This window comes from Zootoca vivipara, chromosome 9 (assembly GCF_965207765.1).
Source record: "Zootoca vivipara chromosome 9, rZooViv2.hap1.1, whole genome shotgun sequence".
Lineage (NCBI taxonomy): Eukaryota > Metazoa > Chordata > Lepidosauria > Squamata > Lacertidae > Zootoca > Zootoca vivipara.
Window position 1 is genome coordinate 26,665,385 of NC_142592.1, and position 16,706 is coordinate 26,682,090.

Genomic DNA, 16,706 nt, shown 5'->3' on the forward strand with positions numbered 1-16,706 from the left:
TAAGAGAGTCTTTTGTTGTTGTTATTGTTGTTTTTGGGAGGAGACACCACAATAAGCAGAACCATAAGGGAAATAGCCCTGTGCCATTTAAAGGTGAAGTTTTGAAGGTGGTCACTATGTGTATAGACAGTTTGGCTGGGTCTCCGCGAGTGTAAGAAGGTAGCATATTTTCATTCCTTTCCTTTTCCACTTTCTGTATTGAAGCACATGTGGAGAAAGTATTTATTGGCTCATTTGTGGCTGGAATGTCAAATATTTTCAATAACTGCCCTCACATGACTTTAGACCTTGAAAGCAAGCTCTAAATCCTGGAGAAGGGTGTGGGGGCGGGGAAACAAGAGAGCTAATTCCTAAGGCTCTTGCCGTGAATATAATTTATCTCAGCTGATTTCTAGAATGAGGAGGAGGCGGTGGTCACCTCGGTCAATGTCTAACCATTTTCTGCATGAAGGTTCGGTCCCCATTTGGCACAGCTGCATATTCCACTCTGGGTGGCTCTCAACAGAATACTAAAAATACGATAAAAGATCAAACATTAAAAACCTCCCTAAACAGGGCTGCTTTCAGCTGTCTTCTAAAAGTCAGATAGTTGTTTATTTCCTTGACATTTGGTGGGAGGGCGTTCCACAGGGTGGGTGCCACTACCGAGAAGGCCCTCTGCCTGGTTCCCTGTAACCTCACTTTTCGCAGTGAGGGAACCGCCAGAAGGCCCTCGGAGCTGGACCTAAGTGTCCAGGCTGAACGATGGAGGTGGAGACGCTCCTTCAGGTATACTGGGTCGAGGCCATTTAGGGCTTCAAAGGTCAGCACCAAAACTTTGAATTGTGCTCAGAAACGTAACGGGAGTCAATGTAGGTCTTTCAGGACTGGTGTTATATGCAATCTTTCATTCCATTCCCATTTCCAAAAAACCCTCCTTTGCCACATGTGGGGTCCTGTTTAATTTGCAACAGTCTTCCTGTCGGAGTCGCCTTTTTACTAGACTTTCTGAATGGGGATCACTGGCACTAGGTTGTCTGTACCCCCACAACAAACTGGTGATGGTGCTTTTCTCCACCTCAGGAGGGCTTCCAGGCAAGTCGTTTACTGTTGTGTAGAAGATTAGCAAAAATGATTTAGTGCGCACAAGCAACCAGGGTTTAGGTCATTTTTTAAAATCCTGTTTATAAAAAAATATATTGGACCCCCATAAAAAGGGTGAAAAGATAATAAAAACAAGCTGCAGAGCACATAGACTTTTTGTTGGAACAGCACAGCTGAATTGTATTAGATGAATGACCTCCTAGCCTTTAAGATTGTTAACTTAGAAAAATATTCCCTTAAAGCAGTAATATTCCTTTTCAAATGAAAATATAGAGCTCACACAGCTTGAAATCATGGGCCAGTTTTCTTCTCCTCCTTTTCTGTTTGATTCTCTTGGTAGTCCTGCCCAATCTTCCACAAAGATCTTGCACTACTGCATAGTTTAATGCGAAAGATCAAGACTATGATATGGAAATGTTGTTAAGATGTTTAGTATTGAGATTTATTTTAAAATTACCATAATGTTCAGGTGCAAAAAAAGAGAAAAGGGCTTGATCGAAAACATCTAGTTACTTGTAAGCAATTCTGTACTAGGACATCTGAACAATAGTTTCTTTTCATAAACAGGACACATTTATGTTGCTGTTCAGATTTTAATATGGACCTTTTTTTGTTTCTGAAGAAAGAACAATAATTTGCAAACCATGAAGTACCATTTACATTGGAATATACCGTATTGGCCTGAAATCCCCCCCCCCAATTCCGACAGTGAAAAATTAAAGTGCGGCTTACATTTGTAACCTTACAAAAATAGGCTTTTACAATATTGCTGCTGAAACAGACATATGGTAAAATGGAACGGGTGTGAGTGCCTGCAGAATTTTAAGGGAATTGCTTATATCAGGTATTGTCTTTTCTTTCTCCCTCTCCCCCCCATTAATTTTAAAGGTGTGGCTTATTTGCAGGTGCGGCTTATATTTGGGCCAATATGGTATAAGAGTCGAACATAACAATTTCATTGTTAATGCAATGAGAGTTCCCTGTTTGGGTGTCATAATTTTGTTTGATATGCCTTTTGTTGTAATGTTAATGAAATGAAGTTCTAACAAAAATTCTTTCAAAGTATTAACTCTATAATGCAACTGCAAGCTATCACTCTACTTTGGAACACATTTTTAAAATAAAAGCCTGACTAGCTTTTCAGATACCTTTTAATTGCATAACTTTCTAAAGAAATGCCTGAAGTAACTGATATTAAGAGTTTGAAGTCTTGTTTTTTTCTGTCATATTTTACTCCAACAAGACCTATTTATCCTAAATAGAACCCAATAAGGCAAACATCTATGCACAAAGTATTTTTTCCAATGTGTTCCCATTGAGATCCCAGGATGAATTTTGTGGGTAGATCTTAGAAATATTAAATAATCAATACTGTACAATTTTTTGAAAATATTTAATCATATTTTAATCACTTTTTAAAAAATTAAATTTTGTAACTTAAATTTAAAATTTAAAGTAAATCCATCTTGTGGCATATCATATTAAAGCCCATATTAAAGTTTGGAAGAGATTGGTGGTTTTAGTTCTGATGTTTCTCAATGCTGGGCTGAGCTTTTAAGGTTTTAGCGTAGTCCAACAAGGCCAAAATTGTCATTATTTTGAAATTTCAAACCCTCATAATTTGAAAAAGGGATGAAATTAAAAGCTAAAATTTTAGATTTAAACTTCGTTTTCATCGTTCAACAAGTGTACAAAATATTAAGAAAATAACATGACGTTTAAAAAGTTGGACAACTTGATATGGAATAATCTGTTTGCTAAAGTACTATGTTGCTGTTTTGTTCTAGTGCCTTTGAAGGAGAATACACACATCACAAAGCTCATGGAATATACAAATGTGTTGTTTGTGGAACTCCTTTGTTCAAGTGAGTAAATTAAACATAGTCACAAAATAATGGTGGCTCTGGTTTTTTGAGTGTTACATATGTACTATAGAGGTGGATGTTAAGGTACTGGTCTTGTAATTCATACTGATCTCACTATGGCTGATGGGAGTTGTAGTCCACAATGTGTGGAGGGCACCAGGCTGGGAAAAGCTGTTCTGAACAGAACCAGCATAACTGAACTCCTTGTTGATGGAGAATCTCAAGGGCTACATCAAAACTCAACTGTACCCCATGTAAGTAAGACTCACCTTAAATTCATAGTACTAGTTACAGGTAGGTAGCCATGTTGGTCTGACGCAGTCAAAACAAAATTAAGAAATCATTCCAGTAGCACCTTAGAGACCAGGGCAGTCTCGAGCAGGTCGGGCGCCCTGCGCTGAGGGGCAGAGATCGCTCCGGCGCCCTCGCAGCGCACAGCATGGCTTCCGCGCAGCTTGGCCATGCAGCGCCCCGCCTACCGGCCCGGCGCCCCACCCCACCGGGACTCTATCTAGAGCCGGCCCTGTTAGAGACCAACTAAGTTTGTCATAGGTATGAGCTTTCGTGTGCATGCTCATACCTATGACAAACTTCGTTGGTCTCTAAGGTGCTACTGGAAGGATTTTTTTATCTTAAATTCATACTGCATCAAGATTCACGCAGAGCAAATAAGCAGTGCACACATTGTAAAGGAAACAAAAATACTGGACTTTATGTGAGCATAGACTAAAGGACGCTATAAAAAGCATCAGTTCAGGGGTTTGCCGATTCCTTACCATCATAAACAAGAATTTAAACCGAAGATGTAAGTTCATAGTCTAGCATTCAGCACATTTCTCCACACAGAGTCAGGGTCATCATTATAACCTCTGCTATATTTGAAGAACCATCACATTTGTAAAATATGGGTAATAGAATTTGGCTTCCTTCTCATCCCCTGAAATCCATGTTTCTGAGAGTTGCTGTTAATTTTTTGTTCTTTGCACCATTGTAGTCTGTAACTATGTCATCATGACCTGTGAACCAGTTATTTTTGCCAGGAAAGGGAGAATGGTTCTTCAGCACTAAGATTAACAAACTTCACCTTTAATAGATCTGATTTATGCTGCTTCATTACCATGTGGCACGTAAGGTCAAGGAACACATGAATTTTGCTGTGCAGATGAAAGACCTGAGGTTTCTTGATACAAGTTTAAAATAGAATTCTACCCTTATCAGCAAGGAACCAGTGAAACTCAATCTCACTCTTCATTTAATTTGATCATTCCAGCAACTTGAAAAACTACAAGGTATTTAATTGTGACCACCACCACTTTTGTATAATGAAATGTAGCATAGTCTTAAAATTATTGCCCAGAGAAATCTAGCTTTACATTTGCAAAAATGCAACTGAGAGTCATTTCGCTTAGGAAATTTACCCACATCTGAACATCTAAAGTGGGGTGGGGACATTATCAAAGAAATTGTGAAGTAAATTCACCTCATTGGCTTTCACTGTAATCTTCCTACAGGTAGTTGTGTTGGGAGTCCCTGTTACAATTTTAAAAAATGCTTTGTTTCCTAATGAATTGTTTTATAGAAACTTACTGAAAGAGCCCTTTTCTTGCAGAAAGAGCCCTTTGCCTGTTTTGTAGCTGGTGGAATGGGGGAATTGCAGGACCTGAGGTGCAGAGTGGGCCATACCCCTGCCTGATATAGGAGGGGAAAGTTTGATTTTATAGTATAAACTGTTTTTTATCTTTTATCTTATACCATCGCAAACTGCTTAGAGACTATTGTAGCTGAATAGTACATAAATTGTTTAAACACACACATGCAAACATACAGAGTGGGAAGCCTGACTACTTAAACCATCCATGCCCTGAGGATCACACATTTAGGGGTTTCTTCTGCACCTCATTTGATGTGTCATTGTAGGGCTTGTTTTTCACCTTTTCCAGGGCAGTGGGCTGGAGTGGAGGCATGTGGTAGATGTCTAATTTAGCTAATTCTATTTTCGTTTTGTCACAACTTGGCCACTAGACTAGTGGTGAAGGAAGAGCCAGTTATAAGTAGGACAGAAGAAATGTAACAGGATTTGGTAAGGGAATTTAGCAAAGCTAGGACAGGGGTGGCAGTGTCTATTTAATACTTAACTGGTTTACAAAATAACAATTATATATGAAAAATTGTGGCACAGTGCAATGCAATATTAAACAGAACTGCAATGCAGTGCAGTAAAACAATAAGTTTAACTCCGTTCACCAATCCTGCCTACCTGTCAACCCCTCTTCCCTTTGTTGTTTAGTCGTGTCCGACTCTTTGTGACCCCATGGACCAGAGCACGCCAGGCACTCCTGTCTTGCACTGCCTCCCGCAGTTTGGTCAAACTCATGTTCGTAGCTTCAAGAACACTGTCCAACCATCTCGTCCTCTGTCGTCCCCTTCTCCTAGTGCCCTCCATCTTTCCCAACATCAGGGTCTTTTCCAAGGAGTCTTCTCTTCTCATGAGTTGGCCAAAGTATTGGAGCCTCAGCTTCAGGATCTGTCCTTCCAGTGAGCACTCAGGGCTGATTTCCTTCAGAATGGATAGGTTTGATCTTCTTGCAGTCCATGGGACTCTTACGAGTCTCCTCCAGCACCATAATTCAAAAGCATCAATTCTTCAGTGATCAATTCTTCCCTTTACATCTGACCAAACCCCTCTCCCTTCATCCTTCATCTATCCCCTCAAAGTTTCCCTATGCATTTGATAAGAGTGGGCAGAATCCAGTTGCCTTTTGTCTGCTCCCTACCACCTTGCCCACATGCTACCCCCTGTACAGGAGCTGCTTGCCATCAGGGGTAACAACTTGAACAAAATATTTTTTTGGGGGGGGGAGGTAAGCCCTGCCCCGGATAATCGATCACATGATGCGGTGCATGCACACCATTTGAATGGCAATGCCCATTAATTTTGGGGTCACTGGCCCCCTCAAATATTTTATGGAGGGCAAAGACCCCTCAGCCCCTAGGTGTTGGCTCCAATACCTGCCACCAACCACCTCTCCCCACTGGCAGCCACCGGCTTTCTTTTGTTTGAAGGGTAGAGGTATATACTAGCTTTCACAGCAGGATCAGCCCCTGAAACTCTGCCTATGGTATCTGCCTATAATGGCTCTATTAAGTTGTCAGTCCTCATGTTTCAAGCGTGACAGCACTAGGTAGGCATATTTGTTTAGGAAATATCTGATACACAAATGGGAAATGATGTAGCCTGATTTGAATCAAAATTGCCCTGCTTGTGGAAGAGCTTACAAAACGAATTCTGAGGGGCTTGTACAGGAAAATGTCCTGTGGATTGTGCCCAAAAAAAACAAAGGTTGGCAGTAAGATTGCTGTCAGAATTCTTTTTTTTTAAAAAAAATACACTATTTATACCCTCAGTGTAATGTGTGAAATTTATGGCCATATAGCAGGCTCACTGAGTTCTGTATACCCACTCCCCGTTCGTGGCCTTGAGCAGGCCATACACTCTTTACTGGAAGGGTGTTCACTTGTAGTGGCGATTAATGCTTCTTTTGATTCATGCTGCTGGTACACTGTTCAGTACTATTAGAATATATTTTTGGCTAAAAAATCTTTGCTTCTTTTCCCACCCTTTGAACATATTGAGGGTTTCTTAGTGGAACAAAGCAACCATTTTCCATATATATGTACTGCCCTTCCCCCCCCTTGGCTTTTCTGACTCTTTCCATCGCCATCTAACGACTTATTCCAGTTAACTTGAAGTTATGGGTCTAAAAAATTAAATTTATAGTGCTTTGCACTAATTTGTTTGGGTGGGGGATTTTTTTATGTTTAACACAGAACAGTTTGCAATTGTTGCTTTAGTTGTTAAAAGACCTGTATAACTCTCCAAAGCACACCAATGTCTTCTTGGGGATTCAAGGGATCTGAAATTTCCTACGTGGCTTGGGTGCACTTCCCTATATTCTTTAGGGCAGAGGCAGGAAATCTGTGGCCCCTCCAGGTTGTGGGTCTTCCATCAGCCCCAACCAGCACGGCTTGTGGTCAGGGATGTTGGGGGTTGTAGTTCAACAATGTCTGTAGGTCAATAGATTTTCCATCTCCGCCTTAATAAATAACAGGCTTTAGGAAGATTCCTACCAATCAGCTCTTGTAACTTGCTGTGGCAGGGTGTGTGTGCGCGCACATATGTGTATAAACACACACGCGCGCACACACACACACACACACACCACTGATGGTTAATTTGTGATATAATTCTGGCTAGAGTATGCCCACTAATTGGTTTGAGAGTTAGATCTAGACAATGCTTCTTATAGCTGTTTCTTCGGATAGGACTAGTCATAGGGTTAATTCTGCTTGACAGCACTTCAGCAGCATCTTGAAAGCAATTACCCAACTTGCGTTTTCCCACAGCTGAATTGAGAGCTTCAAAGGCTTCTGAGTTTAGAACTATCATTAAGCTATATCTGAAACATGATGTTCCCACAAAGGCTAATTTCCCCTCTCTTCCCCACTCCTCCCCCTCATTATTAAATCTACAGCCCACTGAGTTCTTTTATGGTATGCTAAACACATAAGATACCATGTAATAAACAGCCAAAATTGGTAGTATAGAATGGGCATGGTAATTGTATGTTTTGTGTGTACTAGTCTCTTGTTCTCTGAGATTTCCAGCCTTCTCTGTTCTTAAGGGAAACAACCATTTATTTGCTGAGGGGACAGATTAACATACACATTGATTAAAACCGTCTTATGATGCTTTCCAAAGAAACAAATCTGACAAGTGTGATGATAGAGGATAAATGACATGGTGTTTGTAATTCTGACAATGTATTTCTTCTATTTTTAACTTTATGGAGAGGGGTTGTGGGGCTTTTTTTTTTTGCTCCTTGTGTTCTGTGATTATTAATCACTAATGTAAAAATACACTGAGAATATGTTTAGGAACAAATGTGTTTACAGATGAGGTGCATTGTTATATAAGTTTGCTATTTGTACTTCGGTCATGGGTTTCTCATGACATGAACAGTTCTTTCTCATTAAAGGATTCCCCCCCCCCTTCTCTTTCTCTATTTTAGATCAGAAACAAAGTTTGACTCCAATTCAGGTATGTTTAGGTTTACATTTTTATGTTGACTGTACACTGTTTTCATGTTGTTCCCCAAAGAGTAATTTATCAGTTCAAGTGCAGTCTTAACTTTAAACAGTCTGGAACAAGCCAATCTTTTGAATAATCTCAGGTTTCAGATTGCCTTAAACAGCGCTATTATTGTGAATGGCAGAGCTTTTATTCCTTTCATACCTTCAAGTCTATTTAATTTTACTCTTTTATGTTAAAATGATTGCAAGGAAACCATGTCAGTTCTGCATTAGGTTTTGAATGATATAGCAGGCTGAGAGAAGTGGACTTTGGGAATATTGACTGTTTTAAAAGGATATTTTTCTTCCTGGAGGACAAAGCTATTTCACGGGCATGAAGTCTGAGCAGCCAATACATCAGGAAACAGGTTATTTGTCACCAAATTTTCATGACATGTCCATGTATACTTGCATGCCAGACAAGGCTATAGATTTCTCTCTAGGTGGTTAATTTAAATGTCTGTTTCTTTTAGATATATAAGAAATATTGATGTCATAGGCTCTAAAAAGCAGAGCATTCCAAAAGTTAATTTAAATTGGGCAGGAGAAAGTATGCATTCTAGCAAACAGGCTGACTTTCTTAAATCGAGGTTGGTGTTGGAAGAATCTGAGTTGCATTTCCTTCAACACAGTTTAATGGTAAAATCTTCTTTCCTGCTGAGAAGTTGAAGTGGCTTCCCTATAATTAAAGCTCTCTGAATTCTTTGACAGAGGATTTCCATTTAGATTTTTCAGTGATTGTGTTTAGCCTTACTACCTACCGTATGAGAATTATGGGAAGGATCCCTAGATCTGTGGAGATCTGAATCTTCAGCCATCACAAGAACTCTGGAATTCTGGAATATGGCTGTAGACCAGGGACAGGCATAGGGAAACTCGGCCCTCCAGATGTTTTGGGACTACAACTCCCATCATCCCTGACCACTGGTCCTGTTAGCTAAGGATGATAGGAGTTGTAGTCCCAAAACATCTGGAGGGCCGAGTTTGCCTATGCCTGACCAGGGATGTGGAAGAAGTCATGGCCCTCTTCCAGGGATGTGGAAGAAGTCATGGCCCTCTTATTCAATAAGATATTGAATAAGCCAGAGAGAGAGACAGAGACAGAGAGACAGAGAGACAGAGAGACAGAGAGACAGAGAGAGAGAGAGAGAGAGAGAGATGCATATTATTGACCTCAGAATTGTGGGAATATCCTAGCAGGTTTTCTCAACTCCAGGATAGAATATGCCAATTTTGATGAATAAGTCTACTTGTTTTACTGTTTTCTTGGTCTGCTATTACAATTTCTAGCTCATTTAATTAAAGAGGTTCATTTCTTGAATACTGTTTCTGTTGCTCTGCTTCTGCACACTAGTGTAGAGCACACATTTTCTCCTTCCTTGGACAATTCCCTCTGTTGGAGAGGAAATGTATTTGGGGAAAAACATTTATAAGGCACAAATAGCTTGATAATTTCTGTGATATTTTTTGTGTCTGGTGAAAATAACATGAAGAATTACACAGATTTATTTCCTTGTAATAAAAGTGGAGTCTGGTATGCAGTTATGAAAGGACCAATTTATTAATTTCAACTACAAAATCTGGAAACCTCGTACAGGGCTGAAAGACTGAGGAAAACATTGTCTATGCAACATGGATTTGAACTGAACATTTAACTTCAAAGTGAAACAAAAATTTAAATTAATGTTTGATATTCATCATGTAAATGGCTATAACATCTGTACAGAAATGCACATTCTTCACTTTGATGGCCAGAAGTTTATTTACTTTAGTAACACTGTAATCTTTTGCTGAAAGAAATTATCCACTCATTGTAGATACTCCTGTGTAAGAAAGCAATTATATTATTTTCTATTTTGAAACTTAGTGTCATAGAATAAACTGATGAATAGAATAAAATGTTGCACTATACTTTTAACTTTAAAGAGGTAAGAAATTGGACTAATCGGCATTTCATAAATAGCTGATTGAAGGGAAAGAGATACTTCTATGGAAATACAGTGGTACCTCTAGTTACAAACTTAATTTGTTCCGGAGGTCCATTCTTAACCTGAAACTGTTCTTAACTAGAGGCGTGCTTTTGCTAATGGTGTACGCGCAGAAGCATGCCTTCGGGGAGCGAATGCCTTCATTTACGAACGCCTCCGTGGAACAGATTGTGTTCGTAACCTGAGGTTCCACTGTACACAGCTCTCCCAGATTTGGAGATACTGCAAGCTCATCTCTAATTTGTTTTTGTGGAATTTGTGAAAGGACCTCAGCAGCTATGGGGGAGTTGCAGTTAAGGAGATGCTGGTAATGTTCTTTCCAGTTCAATGCAATAGCTTCTTTATCTTTTAGAAGTGTAGTACTGTCTGTTGAGTGTAGGGGGCATATGCCATGATTTATTGGCCCATATATGGTCTTTGTGGCTTTAAAGAAACTCTGTGCATCATGAGTGTCGGCTAAGTACTGGATCTATTGAACTTTTTTTTTTTTTAATCCGCCAGGTGTTCTTTAGTTCTCTGGTTCTTCTTTGAACCTCAGTCTTAGCATTGGGATAGGTTTTTTTTCTTAGTGGTGCATTTTCTATCTCTTTGCCAGATCTGAAAGGCCTTCCTTTTCTTGTCAGTAATGCGTTCAATCTCACTATTGAATCTCATCAAATCAGTTCCGGTGTTTCTTGGTTTGGTAACCATTAGTTTGTTCACAGACTGCAATAATGGATGTTTATAGCTTGGTCCAGTGTTCCTCGATGTTATCAGGGAACTCCAAAAGCAGGTGGTCCTTACGAGTCATTTGGAGGCAATCCTGCTTAATAGGATTTGAAGGGCTCGAGTGTTCATTTTGCGCCTTGGTTTCCTCCCTTGAAGCCTGCGTTGAGGTATAATCTTGATAGCTATCGTGGAACGTACCGTATTAGTCGGTGATCTGTCCAGCAGTTGTTGGCAATCGTCATAGCTCTGGTAAGGAGCACATTATGGCAATCTTCAGCTCAATTACATAGTTTAAGAGGTGCCAGTGGTTTGAGCGAGGGTGCTTCCATAATATATGCAGAAGTATGCTCAAGTGGGTTCAGTGGGACTTACTGCAAAGTAAGTGTCCATAGGACTGCATTTTTGTTGTGGCATAAGTGCTTGTGAACTTGAGTCCACTTGGAATTAACCTACATATGGGTGCAAAGGCCAGGAACTATACAGCATAGAAAGAGGCTTGTGGTATTTCTGTGCAGAGTGTATTTTTATGCAAGATAAGAACAAAGTAACCCATTCACAACAGCAGTGCTTGGAACTGTTTCCATAATATTGTTGTGAATAGATCACTCTGTTCTTAACTTGTACATGTTTGGGCTCTACATAGAAATATGACTTATCTATAGTTATCCTTTGCATTTTTCTGTACCTGAAACCTTATGTCTGAATCCCAGACATGACTACTTAGCCCTATTGTGTCCAGCGAGGCTTACTCTCAGACACATTGATCACACTGGCTACAACCCTCCTGCTTCACAATGTGGGTGCTTTTTTATACTCTCTTGTGTGACTGCAAAATTAATTTCCATACCTTTTTATGAAAAAGCAGGATCTTGTTCTGAGATCTGAGAGCTCAGGGTGGAATATATGGATAAAATCAACAATATAATAGCCCAACCATCGCTTTATTGTTAGAACTAATAATGTCAGTTCTGGGATGCAGATGGGAATCTACCTTTAAACAAAAATGTGGCATGGATTGATAGGTTTCTTGAGATCCCCAGCCCTTTCATGTATTTTTAGATAATAGGGATATGTGGCATAAGGTGTGGAAATATGAATCTTCAAGGCCTGTTTTGATTCTCGCATCTGGACAGGCTTGCAAGGTGTTTTGAAGGCCTTCTGTGAGATCTTTGCCTTGCTGGTGTTTGGAAATCAGGCATTTCCCCTGAAACAGATTGTCTTGATGGCTTCTCACCCTCTCCCCTGCAGAGATGTGGACTGTGTGTTACCTCTTCAGTAGTTTTATAGAGGGAATCCTACTGAGTGCACCTGGCATTTATGGACAATTACATCAGGGGCATGTGCAAGCCTTTTGGTATGCTTGAGTTTTTCAAGGGATGGAAGCGCATCACTCCTTTTTCGTTTGTAGAGGAGCTTGTGCCTAAGAAATGAAACCCTTTCCCATAGTGGAAACAAGTGTGCAAAAGAACTGAAGCCCAAGAAGAGAACCTTGAAAGATGGGCACCAACTTTGTGAGCATGTGAACAAAGACAAAAGTTTAGAAGTTGGTTACATGTGGCTGGCATGGAGATGTTCAAGAGATGGTACTGGGGCCAGGCCACTTAGTTCCTTCTGAGCCCCCTGTAGGACAGAGTTCTCTTGGGTGAAGGCTTATAAAGAAGAAACTTGAACACTAACAAATCACAAGTTCCTTTGGAGCCCTTGCAAGTGGGTACAGAGTAAGTAAACTGAGGTTGTGAGCAAAATACAAAAATTGAGAACACCAAAAACTGAACTGAACATCAATTCTAATTGGAGATTCCTCTAAAAGTGTGTGTGAGAGACTGACTGCTGTTGTAATTGGGGGTGGGGATGGGGAGCACTGTTCTCTGGTGCTTCTTTTGCCTTTTAAGGATACCTATTTATCTTTATAGGTGGCGCTGTGGGTTAAACCACAGAGCCTAGGGCTTGCCGATCAGAAGGTCGGTAGTTTGAATCCCTGTGACGGGGTGAGCTCCTGTTGTTCGGTCCCTGCTCCTGCCAACCTAGCAGTTTGAAAGCACGTCAAAGTGCAAGTAGATAAATAGGTACCACTCCGGCGGGAAGGTAAATGGCGTTTCCGTATGCCGCTCTGGTTTGCCAGAAGTGGCTTAGTCATGCTGGCCACATGACCCAGAAGCTGTACGCTGGCTCCCTTGGCCAGTAACACGAGATGAGAGCCACAACCTCAGAGTCGTCCGCAACTGGACCTAATGGTCAGGAGTCCCTTTACCTTTTTATGATCCGCTTCCTTAGTTGTAAATAATGCAAACATTACAAAGGCACTAGAGCTCTGCAGCTGGACTTCTGGATTCTGCACACAGGTCTGATGCTGTCTCACCTTATATGTTGTTTCTTTATATTGGAAAACCTTATTTAATGAGTAAAGGAAGTGAAGATAATGGACGGTGATGGGTGAAATCTAAAGACCTTTTGGTAACTGTGATGTGTTTAACTGTGGTTTGAATTAAACAGTGTTCTTCCAGCTGCTGATATTCACAACATTTCTGACAGTTACTATACATCACACATTCTCATGTCTATTTAATCTAAACATTACTGTTTTAAGGAGAGTCCAAAACTAAACCACAGTGCCGGAAACAAAGTAACAGTCTAGCACCACCACCCTTAACACATTTATTTGCAAGCAATTCACACTGATTTCATTGGAACCCATTTCCAGGTAATTGAGCTCAGAATCTCAGCCTAATGTGATATGGACTATGCTCAGTATAACCTAGTTCTCATTCAGGTAGTAAACCTGTGCATGGGGTCTCCCACTTGAGGCAGCAGGTGGAGGCTCATATGGCCAAATGCTGCTGCATAAAAACTTAACTCGGTGGTCAGGAGCCCTTTGAGCCAGAAACCTTTGAGCTGAGAGACGTAGGGACAGCTCACTTGGAGCCAGATTCTCCTGGTGCAATGCCAAGGGTTTCATTTTCTCTAGTGCTTGCTTGCCCACATATGAAATGCACCAGGCAGGAGTTGAAAGAGGGGCTTTAAATCCTCTTCTAAAGCTCTTCAGTCTTCAGGAAGGGGGCAGAGCCTGGGACGGGGTGGTAGTCAGGCCCAGGAATAAGGATCCCTTGGAGCTAAGAACATGTTGGAACTAGTCATGTGCTCTGTGCGATCTGTCCAGAGTACTGAAGGACTCGCTGCAGATTTTCCTTTCCTTTCGGTTTAAGGATTATTAATCTTGACATGTAGACCCTGACTGGTTTTTTTTGGCCTGCTTTTCATTTCTCCTCCAGACGGTTCTGTTGGACTGCTTCCTGCCAACTCTTCCCAGTCTTGGCAGGCTTGGATCACTCCTTAACATCTAGCATTTTTTTGTTCTGAGAATCATGTAAACCCTCACCCTGGCTGCAGTCAGAAGTAGCCCAGCAGACATATAGGTTTACTACTTAAGTGAGAGCTAAACTTTACTAAGGAAAAGTCTGGAGACAGTTTTCTAAATGATGGTGTTTTAAATTATTCCAAGTGAATAAAGCTAGATGTGATTTTGAGGATCCATGTTTCTCAGCTCTTTAAATTTATTTTAAAAGTAGCCCTTGAAGCAACACCATGGACCAAGTGGTTTCCCCCCCTATTTTCCTGCTCTGAATTTGGCCCATTACATTGTGGAAAACAGTACAGGAGAAAATACTTTTTACTCTGCCCTTAAGCAGCATGGCTCTGCTGATCTGGAGGGGAGGACATGAACCAACAGATTCACATTACAAGGATGGGGATTCCTGCTAAACACTGGGAATAACTTTCTGATGGCAAGAGCCATTTGACAGTGGAGCAGCCTCCCTCAGAAGGTGGCAAACTCTCCTTTGTTGGAGGTTTTTAAGCAGAGGTTGTATGGCCATCTGTCAGGGATTCTTTGGCTGTGACCCTTGGTGTAAAATCCAACTCTACAGTTCTATAACTTTGGGGATCCCATGACAACTTACTAAAGAAAGTTTAAAAGACAAAAAAAATCTACTCATGGGTTTCTAGTGTCTCATACAGCTGGCCCTGAGTTTCTAATCTTGAGATCCACCATCAAATTAATTAAGATTCAGAAGAACATATGGAAACTCACAATTTAAATATCCAAAGTTTTGTGAGGGGATTAGAAAGCAAGCACATTCCTAGATGATATAGAAGCATATTTCTATCACATTTGTACACTACTTAAGTGTCCTTGTCTTTTTGTTTGTGAGCAGTATGGGATTAATTTTGTGTTGGCTTCAGAAGCCATACAGTAGCCAAAGAAAAGTCTATGATATGACACTTCTAACCTTTGAGTACATGGCTTCTGCTCTCCTGGATTTCTGAGCAAGCGTGCGAGTGCCAACTTCATCTTTAATTATTGCAAATAATTGCATCGTTCTGTTTATAGCACAGGCGCTATGCAGCAGCTACTGCATGGCACCCAGGTTATCTGATTCCACCATTTGTGTGATCTTTTTCTGTGCATGGATCAATGAGTAGTTTCTCAGGCAGTCTTGCCACTGTTTTAGGCTGTAATGTTAATCCCATTTACCTGGGAGTAAATCCCATTGAATTCAATTGGATTTACTTCTAAGCAGGCATGATTTGGATTCCACTGTTAGTTGTCACATTTTATTGGCAGTTGGAATATACAGTTATTATATTTTGTGTTGTAGCCCAGCCTGGGATCAAGAACAGATGAAGGGTGAGACAGAAAGGGAAGCAATGACAACAATAATTTATAATTAATTGGACCCAGGACATCTTCCCTATATTTCAGTTATCCTACCAGTTTTACCACCATCACAAATAAACTCCCTGAATCAAAAAGCTACCAAGGGTGGAAGTTTCCTTGTGAAAGAGATAAAAGCCAGTGAAAATTGGCTCAGATTGGTTTGATTTCCTGCTGTATTTCAGTTCTTGCTCCCTTGCACCAAATTCATCAACCTCCTTTCCTAGCGACAATAGCTCATTAGATTAGTTGAGTATTCATGGAGATTTTCATCTTCTGAGTCATACAACTCTTTTATTCCCTAAAGAATTTCTTGTGTAAGAAAGGAATTTCATGTCTTTGTAGTTTTAGCTGTTTTGCTGAAGCAGTTTCTGAAGTTTTCTTGTAATACCTGGGGAGCCAGGTCACAGATTTACTCCCGTTTCTCAAGAAAATTGATCCCTTTTGGTGCCTCTCCCATGGTGGTTTTATTCAGATATTTTCTTAATCTTTTTAACCTCTTCCTTTCAATAACATCTTCACTTGGCTGCTTAGCATGTTTCCCAGAAGCTAGATGCGCATATTTTAGTTTAATTATTTGAATGAACCAAAGTCATTTACTATTAGTATGTGGCTTCCAGGCTTGTCCCATCAGGTTTCCATCACTCACTTGTTATATAAGAGAAAGCTAAAGTTACAACTATATTGGCCCATTTAGCAATTGGTGAAGAATGCTTTTATGCCCATTATGCACACACTTTTTCTCTTTCATGACATTTTTCAGGGAGGGGGGGAGCAGATAAAATTCAGATAGGTCGGAATACCAGAATTTTAGTGTGTTTTTCTTTGCAAGGCTGAGTGATTTGAGGATGATACTTCTTGACATGTGAGTTCCGGAAATGTATGGAGTGATTGTAATGTGAGCAACACTGGCTTATGCAAGGAATTTTTCATGGATGTATATCTCCGGTTGTATGAGGTGGCTGCACTTAGCTGTTATTAGTTATCAGTTGTGTGATATATTTGAACATCCTTGAGTTTGAGATGATCATGCTACAGGTAACAATATTTCCAGATGTACTTTTAACCCTCTGTTGAAAGTGCCGATAGAAAAATGTACTGTATCAATCTGGTTTGGGCTCAAATATACCCCAAGAAAGCAAAAAAAAAAATTAAAATAACTGAGGGAAGATATTAAGCATGATACCATATGCAAGAATGATAGTATGCCTTTGCTGAAAA

The 16,706-nt window shown here is 40.3% G+C and overlaps 1 protein-coding gene across 9 annotated transcripts in view; it reads left to right on the forward strand.

The window, feature by feature from the left end:
• The window catches only part of MSRB3 (methionine sulfoxide reductase B3), a 58,725-nt gene that overhangs the window by 25,269 nt on the left and 16,750 nt on the right, over positions 1-16,706 (forward strand). For all 9 annotated transcript variants that reach the window (XM_088652485.1, XM_035126599.3, XM_035126603.3 and 6 more), the window contains 2 exons: positions 2,871-2,948; positions 8,018-8,046. In XM_088652485.1, the coding sequence (XP_088508611.1) occupies positions 2,871-2,948; positions 8,018-8,046 (107 nt within the window). The remainder of the gene's footprint in view (positions 1-2,870; positions 2,949-8,017; positions 8,047-16,706) is intronic.